This window comes from Saccopteryx bilineata, chromosome 3 (genome assembly GCF_036850765.1).
Source record: "Saccopteryx bilineata isolate mSacBil1 chromosome 3, mSacBil1_pri_phased_curated, whole genome shotgun sequence".
NCBI classification, from domain to species: Eukaryota; Metazoa; Chordata; class Mammalia; order Chiroptera; family Emballonuridae; genus Saccopteryx; species Saccopteryx bilineata.
Window position 1 is genome coordinate 13,518,938 of NC_089492.1, and position 12,080 is coordinate 13,531,017.

General features: G+C 43.9%; 1 protein-coding gene across 1 annotated transcript in view; it reads right to left on the minus strand.

The window, feature by feature from the left end:
* Positions 1 to 7,077, minus strand: part of FAM91A1 (family with sequence similarity 91 member A1) — a 40,833-nt gene extending 33,756 nt beyond the window's left edge. Inside the window, exons 1-2 of the mRNA XM_066265718.1 lie at positions 6,762 to 7,077; positions 617 to 701 (exon numbers count right to left, since the gene is read on the minus strand). Coding sequence (XP_066121815.1) covers positions 617 to 701; positions 6,762 to 6,833 — 157 coding nt within the window. The 5' untranslated portion in view covers positions 6,834 to 7,077. The remainder of the gene's footprint in view (positions 1 to 616; positions 702 to 6,761) is intronic.
* Positions 7,078 to 12,080: the final 5,003 nt, after the last annotated feature.

Genomic DNA, 12,080 nt, shown 5'->3' on the forward strand with positions numbered 1-12,080 from the left:
TAATATTCTCTAGGCCCTGGCTGGTTGGTTCAGTGGTAGAGCGTCGGCCTGGCGTGCAGGAGTCCCGGGTTCGATTCCCGGCCAGGGCACACAGGAGAAGCGCCCATCTGCATCTCTACCCCTCCCCCTCTCCTTCCTCTGTCTCTCTCTTCCCCTCCCGCAGCCAGGGCTCCATTGGAGCAAAGTTTGCCCGGGCGCTGAGGATGGCTCTGTGGCCTCTGCCTCAGGCGCTGGAATGGCTCTGATTGTGGCAGAGCGATGCCCCAAGATGGGCAGAGCATCGCCCCCTGGTGGGCGTGCCGGGTGGATCCCGGGCGGGCGCATGCGGGAGTCTGTCTGCCTCCCCCGTTTCCAACTTCAGAGAAATACAAAAAAGAAAAAAAAAAAGATTAATATTCTCTAGGTAAAACAAATCTATTCAAGACTAAAAAATACTTTTCATCGATTTAAAGAGGAAAATCTACTTGTTAATGTAAATAGTTAGGTGGGATGGGTCAGTATAGTTTCTTAAAATCTACACAGGGAACGATTTCAGCACTATGGAAAGATAGGGTTTAAGAAAATGATAATCCAGCAATAGTCAATTTGATGGCAACGTAAAAATGTATCTACTCACCTAAGTTATTTCTGTAGCGTAACTGATTGCGGATACTGTACAGGACAACCTGCTTCTCATACTCTCTCTGTGAATTCCCAAGACTCTAAAAACAATCAAATAGATTTTAAATAGCTTTTAAACTATAGTACTTTTTCCCCCATAAAATTTCAAAACCATGCCCCTAATTTTATCCTGGAATCTCTAATTTGCAGAATTGAATAAAAAAGACTTTCTTAAATATTATAGTACTAACTTTCTGTTATGATTTTAGCAAGAACACAATATGCTTATTTTCAGTCTGTCTTTTAAAAAAAAAACTTACTGAAATTATCTAAAGTATTTAGCATCAAATAAAAGAACAGTTTGAGAGCATAACTTCACTTAAGTAAACAAAGCACTTAGTTCTCTTTATAAAGATTTTCTTCCTGATTGTCCCCAATTTATGAGTGTTGGATGGATGGATGGATGGTTTCTTGCGTCTATATTTATTTAAACTTAAGAATGGCAACTGAGGACAAATCCTTGTTGATAATTATTTATCACCGAGGGACATGATTATTAAAAATTAAGATTCTGGAGAATGCGTATTTTAAATATACTTATACTTTTTTTTTTTTACAAAGACAGAGAGAGAGTCAGAGAGAGGGACAGACAGGAACGGACAGACAGGAACAGACAGACAGGAACGGAGAGAGATGAGAAGCATCAATCATTAGTTTTTCGTTGTGACACCTTAGTTGTTCATTGATTGCTTTCTCATATGTGCCTTGACCATGGGCCTTCAGCAGACCAAGTTAACTCCTTGCTCGAGCCAGCGACCTTGGGTCCAAGCTGGTGAGCTTTGCTCAAACCAGATGAGCCTGCACTCAAGCTGGCGACCTCGGGATCTCAAACCTGGGTCCTCTGCATCCCAGTCCGAAGCTCTATCCACTGCACCACCGCCTGGTCAAGCAATATACCTCTATACATTTTTTAAAATGTTTTATTTGATTTTAGAGAGAGATGGGGGGAGGGGGGAAGAGAGAGAGAGGGGCACAGAGGATAAAAGCGTCAGCCTGGAACACCGAGGTCGCCGGTTCAAAACCCTAGGCTTGCAGAGTCAAGGCACATACAGGAAGCACCAACTCTCTCTCTCTCTCTCCTCTCTCTAAAATAAATAAAATCCTAAAAAAAGAAAAAAAAAAGATTACTTCTTTAAAACATCATCTCCTTATGGTCATTTAGACAATGAGAATTCCAATATATTTTAATGATCAAAACACTCACAAGCTGTGCACTTAGTGTTTGAAACTCAAAGTTGGGTTCTCATGAAAGCAAAGAATACATTGGCCTGATTATAGTCAAATTATATTCAACATGTAACCATAAACTTAATTTAATATGTGACTGCTATCCCCCTTCTAATTATTAGGTATAATCTTTCCAACGCGCTATAAAATAAAATTAGACATCTCAGGAAACTAATGACAGAAAGATCAGAGGGTTCAGTTATTATACTTCTTACTCATAGGTTTTGAAAGCCAAGGTAAATATCCATATACATACTTCACTAAGGCAATCCTCACAAAACAGATGAAACACTAATATGAACTGACAAATAACTGGAAACACGACTGGGGTGTATTTTAAGAAAAAAGAAATGTGAGAAAACCACAATCTTTCTTCCTGCAGCTAGATTAATTATTATAGGTTAAACCACAACTCACACTGTAGTCAGAATGGATATTCTTATATTATTTTCATCCATTTAAACATTACAAGTAGTTAAAATAAAATTCATTGTAGGGAAACTATTCTACCATCCACTATGTAGCACCAAAGCTAGGGTAAGTATTGAAGATATTTAGGAACATTAAGTCTTTCTGTAAAACTTTTAAAGGGTCTCCTCCAGCTCTGATGACAAATAAAAGCCTTTTTTTCTTAGGGAACACACATACACACAGTAGACAATTTGCTAAAATCTTAGCAAATTTCAAACTTGAGGAATTAGTTGCCCTGTTTCAAGAGAAATCCCTTCATTTATCTTAACTTACAACCATTTTCTCTTTCCAACTCCAGAATAAAAAGTAAATGAAGTCACTCATACAAAATATAAGGGTCCAGTATTTATAAGCTAATTAGAGAATACAATATCAATTAAATATCTAAATCTTTCCACAAGACATTAAGTAATGACTGGTCCTGTTTAATACATGTATGTGCACACATATACCTGAGAACTACATTAAAAATTGATTTTCTTCTTCACTGCCCACTACATAAAATATAATTGCTTTGTTCACAAAGATTCATTGGCTTCTCTCCCACTCCCACCTCAAATTTCCCACCATTCATGTTTCAAAACACTGCTGCCACTACAGGAGGCAACTAAAGAAAGGTCATTTCACTCCCAGACAGTGCTGACCCTGCAGAAACTCTGACCAGGTCTGACAAATGGAGCTGGGTTGCTTATAAAAGGACCGCTAACAGATGAAGAGGCAACACAGGCACTGGCTATGAAACACGCACCATCACATCATCCTAATAGCTTTTGCTCCTACAAACCCCAATCTCAGTGTGCATCTCAATAAAAGTACAGATTTTCTTTTTACTGATCCTTCTTGGATCAGTACAGAACCTCATAAGACAACTATGATCAAATAAAACAACTGTGAATTGCTTTGAGCAATGAATACAAGATACTGATAAACTATGTATATACAGTGTGTCCATAAAGTCATGGTGCACTTTTGCTGGTCACAGGAAAGCAACAAAAGACAATAGAAATGTGAAATCTGCACCAAATAAAAGGAAAACTCTCCCAGTTTCATACATATTCAGTGCAGTTCGATGTGGGCTCACACACAGATTTTTTAGGGCTCCTTAGGTAGCTATCCCGTACAGCCTCTACAGACTCGTCACTGACTGATGGCCTACCAGAACGGGTTTCTCCACCAAACTGCCGGTTTCCTTCAACTGCTTATCCCACCGACTAATGTTATTCCTATGGGGTGGCGCTTCATTATAAATGCGCCGATATTCACGTTGCACTTTGGTCATGGATTCAAATTTAGCGAGCCACAGAACATAATGAACTTTCCTCTGTACCATCCACATCTCAACTGGCATGGCCATGGGCTGCTCCACTGTATACATGGTGTTACGTCATAATCTGCGCATGCGCATATGCTGCCACATCATCCTACAGAAACTGGGAGGGTTTTCCTTTTATTTGGTGCAGATTTCACATTTCTATCGTCTTTTGTTGCTTTCCTGTGACCGGTCAAAAGTGCAACATGACTTTATGGACACACTGTATTTTTAAATCCCGCAATGATGACCCGACCCACAACTTTCTATATATCTTTTAAAGTCCAGTATAGCCCATAAAACATAAAAATAATTTATCTTATCCATATAAAAATAAGTTTTAAACAACACTTGAAATAACCTTTTTTATTATTATTCAGTGAGAGGAGGGGAGGCAGAGACAGACTCCCACATGTGCCCTTACCGTGATCCACCCAGCAACCTCACTAGAGTGTGTTGCTCTGTTGCTCAGCAACTGAGCTCTTCTTAGCACCTGAGGCTGAGGCCATGGAACCAAGCTCAGCACCAGGGGCCAACTCGCTCCAATAGAGCCATGGCTGCAGGAAGGGAAGAGAGAGAGAGAAAGAGAGAACCAGGAGGGGGAGGGGCGGAGAAGCAGATGGGCGCTTCTCCTGTGTGCCATGACTGGGAATCGAACCCGGGACATCCACACACTGGACCAACACTCTACCACTGAGCCAACCAGCCAGGGCCTGAAATAATTTTTTTTTTTAAATCTTAATCCCCTTCCCCCAGCTTTCAGAACCAGATGATATATGAGTCATTTCCAAATTAAATTTATCAAAAGTTACTAGAAACTCTATCAAAGTACTAATCCTTTCCACATAAGAAATACTCTCCACTTTTACACTGCATGAGCTTTCATTTAGCTTCTGGGAACAAATATCTCAGACTGATGCCAACATTCATTCACTCCAAAATATTTACTAAAAGCTTACTAAGTGAGAGGTGCTCAAAACACAAAAGCAAAACAAGTAATGTAACCTGAAAATGCAACACAGGGGGTTAAGTGCTATGGGAGTATAGAAATACAGTACTGTACTGTGGTAATATTTGAGTCAACTGATCCAAATTTAGGAGGTCAGGGAAACCTTCCAGGAAGAGTTAATATCTGAGATTCAAAAGAAAGCTACAAGTAATCAACAGGAGACAGATAGTGACAGAATTGGGTTTGTATTTTACAGAGCTCATCCCAGTGTAGTGTGAAGAATGGAGGAGCATGCCCTGCTCTGAGGGCAAGACACCAGAGACAGAAAGCTGCTGCAGTAATCCTGGTGGGGCCTGACCTAGGGAAACAGTGGCAAAGCCAGAGAGAGAGAGAGGAAGTAACTTGTACAGATAGGCTCTGCAATACTTCTTTCTGTAAGTGGAAACTTATCCTAAGCTAAACAGCTATTCTTTTAAGTGATCTTACCAAATTTTTTTTAAATTTAATGTCATGCTTGTACCTAATTTTAACACTGTTCTGTGATTATTTTTAAGAGTCATGACTAAGGCTTAGAAATGTTTTTATCAATACTAATTAAGGTCAGTTATTTCTGTTGGACATAACTGAATCGTTCATCTTTCTTCCATTATGCTACATTTATTTCTGCAAAAGGAAAAGTAGAGAAACAAATGGAAACAAAGAAAACGGGCTGTGTTGGTTCTTCCAATTGTCTTCAGATATGCCACAAAACCTAAAGAACAAGAGTGTCCACCAAAGCCTTCATTTAAGCTTATCAAGATAAATCTATTCCCTCAGGTGTAGACCTTTCCTTTTCCAGGTCAAGCTAAATGGCACATTGGCAGCCACTGACAACTAAGAATTCTGAGTTTCTTAAATTTATCTTTCTACTTTCCTGTTTTCTTAAAATCTTAAAAGTGAAAGCATTATCTCTGCCACATGATGCATCACCAAACCTTAAATTATTCATTTCCTAGAACTAAGTTTCCAAGCTGGGAGAGGAGGCAAAATAACAGTCCATACACTATCACCTCCACCATCCCAGATTTTCCAGATATAACTTCCCAGCACCAACAGAAAACAGAATTTCACTCTGAACCAAGCAGGACAGAATGAACTTGAAAGTCAATCTAAGATCAGAGAAACTGCCTCATATGTAGCTTGTACCACTAATTTCATATGATTTTACACCACCTGTCATGTTATATATTTAGTCATTTACTATCTTTCTTTACTAAAATGTAAATTCATGAAAGCAGGGTCTGTCGGGAACAAAGCATACCACGCAGTAGGTATGTTAAACAACTGCATAAAAATTAAACGCAAGCATTTGAGAATTAACTCACGAAAACCTCCTATCACTCTTGCTGAAACGCCTCTCATAAACCCATCTTGCCATGAGGATAAAGTCCAGCAAACAAAGTACAAAGCCCCTTGGGAATCTGGCTCTGACTGCTTTTTCAGCCTCATTTGCTACCGACTCCCACGCACTCCCAAAACCCCAGCTCCAAACAGATCGCACTGTGTCTACACCTCCGAACAGCAGTGACATTAAATAGCTTGCTGCTCTCAAAACACGCTTTTACTCGTCTGAGCCCTTTCAAATGACTTTCCCTCTCCCTGGAAAACGTATTCCCTTTGTGCGCCTTTTCAGGCCCTAAGTGCCTCCCCCACACATCCTCGCCACACTCGCGGGACAGACTCAGACCCCTTCCTCTGTGCGCCCACGTACACGATAACACCGGCACGGAAGAGCTGCCATCACCTGTCACGCAGGTACTCGTCTCTCGTCCCCTTCCCAACGGCCTTAAGTTCTGGGGGTCAGTGTTTTAAACCTCGGTTTCGCAGGCGCCTAGCCCAGTGCCCGGCTGGATGGAGGCTGCAGGCAAAGGCGCCAGGCGAACGCAACGTAGGATGCCATCCCCTCCCTTCTAGCCACGGCCCCATCCTGCTTCGGTGGCACTAGAACGGTCCCCTCCTCATCGCTGGGCTGCGGGTCGGGTTTCCCGAGACCCTGACGAAGGGAAGGGCGGGAGGGGGTCAGCCGAGCGGCATCAGCCCCGGCCCCGCGGGCGCAGCGAGCAGGTGACGGCGGGGCGGCGCCGCGGCCCCAGGTGGCGGCCGTACCTGCCTCACGTTGGCCGGCAACTTGCTCCACGGGTAGTTGTGCCGGATGTGGAACTCCACGTCTATGTTCATGATGCCGGGAGCCCGGGCCGGCGGCGGCGGCGGCGCCCCCCACCGCGGCCGGAACGACGCCTCCCGCCTGCCCGCCCTCGGCCTGTCAGGGGAGCCCGCGGGAGGCCCCGCGCCTCACACCGCCGATGACCCCGACAGCCCCATGGCCAGGGCTCCCGACGGCTCCGGGCCACCGGGCACAGGAGCAGCGGAGACAGGCAGCAGAGCAACCTCAGAACCTCCAAGTTTCTTCCTAGTTTCGACCCGCCGGAAATGGCTTTGGGAGTGCGTCACTTCCGCCCACTGGCGCGAGGCCGGAGGGGCGGGGCGGTGGGCTGGCCTCCTGCCCCGCCCCGGGAGGCGGGGCAACGAGGTAGTGCTTGGAGGTACCGGGTAACCGCCCCCCTGCCCACCCACCTTGTCTCCCGCTGTCACTTTCTGGATGAATTAAAAGAGGTTCTTGGCTTTGCTTTGCCATTGTTGGATGACCCACTTTTCCCAAAATGTGAACCCCGGTGGCCCAAGAGCAGGCGGTGACAGGACCAACTAGAGAAGGGACCATACTAGCTTCAAATCGTGCAAGAGCCGTGAGAGCCCAGAGGGCTTCTCCACAGCCAGCCCCTGACCTGGACCTCTGGGCACCACCGCCTTGTGAGTTTCTGCGCCAGGGCTTCCCCTCATTGAGCGAGAATCCGGGAAGGAGCAGAGCAAAGGTGCGGTGATCTTTCATCCCTTCCAGGGAGTAGCTGAATCTTGTGGAAGAGAAACTTTGGGATCTACTTCAAACAAAGATCCAAATTCTTAAAATGTAGAGACATTCAGGGAGCTCAAATATTATACAAGCTGGTGCTGACAAAGGGGAGAGGCCCAAGGGAATCTAGGAGATAAAGACCCTCCTATGCAGCCTTTAGTTACTGCTTTCCTCTGCTCTGTCCTTACAGAGGCCTCCAGAGTCACTTTTTCAAGGACGAAATCTAGCCTATCTTAATTTCAGTTCTAGTGAGATGCTTGGGAACAATTTCTTCCAGAATTTGTTACACTGGCTTAGCAAACCCATGGCCAATGTTACTGGCAGCAATCACAGACAAGTTCAGTATTTTTGCAACTATTTTTCAGTTTTAAACAATGTTTTCTTATACACCTACACTTGTATACTCAGAAATTTTTATGAGATGCCTAGTCCACATCTCAGCAGCTGGCCTAACACATAACAGGAACCCCATTGTATCTATTAGGTTGAAACAAATGTGGTCCATGCTGCCCTTGCATACATGCATTGGTCTCAGGTTATCCAAATAGAAGAGCCCACAACTAAGTGCATTGAATCCTGAGTTTACTTTCACCTATCATCATAGCTAAAGTTAATAGAACTCTGACCATGAGACGTTTATTCAACAAATATTGACTACCTGCCTGCTATGTAGAAAGCCCTTGACTTGTAATAGGTTGCTCTTCCTCACAACCTAATGAAAGGCTACACTACTACTATTCTTATTTAATAAAGGAAACAGGCATGGTGGGGCTGCTTGACTTGCTCACAATATCACGCAGGTGGTAGTCACAAGCCAAACTGAAGCCCGAAGCTCTCTGATGCCAGAGCCATACTTCTTCTTTTTTTTTTTTTTTTTTGTATTTTTCCAAAGTTAGAAACAGGGAGGCAGTCAGACTCCTGCATGTACCTGACCGGGATCCACCCAGCATGCCCACCAAGGGGCGATGCTCCGCCCATCTGGGCTGTTGCTCCATTGCAACCAGAGCCACTCTAGCACCTGAGGAGGAGGCCATGGAGCCATCCTCAGCGCCCGGGCCAACTTTGCTCCAATGGAGCCTTGGCTGCGGGAGAGGAAGAGAGAGACAAAGAGGAAGGAGAGGGGGAGGGGTAGAGAAGCAGATGGGCTCTTCTTCTGTGTTCCCTGACCGGGAATCGAACCCGGAACTTCCACACGCTGGGCCAATGCTCTACCTCTGAGCCAACCGGCCAGGGCCCAAAACCATACTTCTAATCCTTTATCTTATTCTCCTACTGAACTGTTTTGCCTCCTGTTCCAATTCTGTTAATGTTCATTTAAAGTCAATGACATAAGTCTCCCTCAAAAATAATTTGTAATGATTCTAAGTATAGAACCCATATTCTTTCAAAGTCTTTGATTTAATGCAATGCAAGTAACAACAAAAATTAAAGTGAACATCATTTTTAAATCCCAGTGAACAATTATTTTAGCTAAATATAACACTTAAACAGATGAACATATGCTAAATTCATCTTTTTACCAACAAATATTGAATATAGTGTGGACACATCTAAAACTATGAAAGTAGCCGGGAGGGGTGGAGGTGACGCACAGCGGGAACCCTATTGTGTCTAGTGGGTTTAAACAAATGTGGTCCATGCTGCCCTTTGCATAAATGTATATCAATAAGATGCTGAATCAATAAGACATAGACCTTTGAAAATTTAACTAGAATTTGAAAAGGTAAGATTCTGACTCAGTAGGTGGAATAGAAAATTTGAAAAGAGAAAAGACTCAACTTAGTGAGTAGCTAAGAAAGGCAGAATTTGGAGGAGGAAATGGTAATAATGGGTCAAAGCTATGTAGGGGAAGAACCCAAACGACAGGCCCCTCAAGCCCTCCCGAGTAGGAGCTGGTGACAGAGTTTGGCTTATGAAATAATACAGGGTGCTAATTCAAGTACTGATCTGCCTCATTTCCCCCAAGGTGACCTGCCCTTGAGAGTTTGGGAACAGCAGGTCAGAGAGACCACAGGTTTACCAGCAGGGCTCAAAGGCAGCTCTGCTAGGAAATTCAGGAACATGACTGCGTGCACCCCACCCCCACCCCCCAACACCAGGAAGTGCACACAACTGCTCATTGGGCTCGACATGTAGCACTTATTGTATCATGGAACCTTTTTGGTAAACAATAATGGCTATCCCTTTAGGTCAGGCCCTGGCTATTTCTGCTTCATTAGACCTTCGCTTTTCAAATTCCAGAGGGGTCAGACCCTGCAGCGTTAGCAGCCCTTTCCCTGAAGCTGACATGCAAATAAACCGGGTGGGTAAACAATGTGTTCAAAAACACAAGGGCAATGAGATTCAATCTGATCTGACTTGACCAACTTAGACTAAGGAAAATTACCCAAATGGCTTGGGCAAGCCTGCCCTTCACAAAGACCACAGAACTAGTTCATTCCTGACATTCCAACCAAAACAGTGAGCGGAAATAACCTGAAAGCAGGGACCACAGAGTATCACTTTGTGTGTTACATAGAATAATGGCCCCCACAGGTGTCCTTCTGTGTAACCTGAGGCTGTGTTACCACACGTGGTAAAAGGAACTTTTTAGACATGATTAAATTAAGGATCTTGAGACGGGAAGATTATCCTAGATTGTCTGAGTGGGCTCAATGTAATCACAGGGTCCTTATGACAGGGAGGCTGGAGAGTCCAGTCAGAGGTGGAGATGTGACAATGATGCAGAGGTCAGCGTGACTTAGGGCCACAAGGCAAGAAATGTGGGCAGCTTCTGGAGCTGGAAAAGGAAAGAGATTCTCCCCAAGATTCTCCAAAAGAATCACAGCCCTGCCAACTCATTTTGGGCTTCTGATTGCCAGAACTCTTAAGATAATAAATTTGCGCCATTTTAAGCCACTAAATTTGCAGTAATTTGTTACAGCAGCAGTAGGAAATTAATATACTCTCCCAACAATAAAATACTCCAACACCCCAACTGCTGATGCATTAAACTTCATAATTAAATCATTGTAATTTAAATGATTTAAATGTAAATTTCCTTAGGAAGAATAATAGCTTTTTAGCCATATTGCTTTTTTTTTTTTTTTTTAGTATACATCATGTCTGTTCCTGAAAGTAAGTTTGAAAGAGAAAGAGCTCAGGGATGAGGCCAAAGAGTCACCTGTCAAGGTGGAAACGGTGTCTAGAGAAAAGAAAGGGGAGAAAGCCACTGGAAACATTTTCTATTTCACAAGGTCAAGCCTGGGCTTGACCTTGAAGGCCTTGGGTTTCCCTAACATATATGCACTGATCCAGGAGTCCCCAAACTATGGCCCCCTGAGGCCATTTATTGAGCCCCCACCGCACTTCTGGAAGGGGCATCTCTTTCATTGGTGGTCAGTGAGAGGAGCACTGTATGTGGCGGCGCCACAAAGCATGGGCCTCACTCACGTACAGTACTACTTCCGGTGACGCGGGACGCACCCGTCATGGCTCGGAAGCGCGTCATATCACTTGTTATGGCTAGCAGTGATAAATATGGAACCAGACATTGACCATCTCATTAGCCAAAAGCAGGCCCATAGTTCCCATTGAAATACTGGTCAGTTTGTTGATTTAAATTTACTTGTTCTTTATTTTAAATATTGTATTTGTTCCCGTTTTGTTTTTTTACTTTAAAATAAGATATGTGCAGTGTGCATAGGGATTTGTTCATAGTTTTTTTAATAGTCTGACCCTCAACGATCTGAGGGACAGTGAACTGGCCCCCTGTGTAAAAAGTTTGGGGACCCCTGCACTGATCTGTCTCATGAACCAATTCATAGCGCCCTGATGCTCAACAACATGGCCTACCTTGTTCTGACCTAATGGCTTTTGCCCTTACTAATCCCATGGCCTTGAATACAGACTTTTCCCCAGACTTTGCGTAGCGGGCTGCCTTCATTCCGACGTCCTTGGTCATGTAGAGTGACCTCCTCCAACTTCTTTGCCCAACCTGCCCACTTCTCCTTCACCTCTCCTTAACATATTGCCTTTCTTTATTTCCTTATTTTTTAAAAAAACACAAGATTTTATTTATTAATTTTCAGAGAGGGGGAGAGAGAGAAGTGGGGGAAGAGCAGGAAGCATCAACTCCCATATATGCTTGACCAGGCAAGCCCAGGGCTTCAAACCCGGTGACCTCAGCATTCTAGGTTGTCACCTCATCCACTGAGCCACCACAGGTCAGGCTATTTATTTCATTCTTTACAAGGAGTCACTTTCTGCCAGTATCCTACTTGGTTTCTTGTTTACTGCCTGTCTCCCCAGCAAGAATATAATCTCCATGAGGAAAAGACCTTGTCTGTCTCCTTCGTCAGTCTATTATCTCTAGTAGTTAGAATTGTGCCTCGCACACAATAAGTGCTCAGCAAATACCACTGAATGTATTAAATGAGTGTTATGTGACACCAGAGCTCCAAAATGTCACCTTCTCAGGTGTCTTCCCTGACCTTATTCAAAACTGTAACACATCTCCAGTCCTCCTCAGCCGCCTT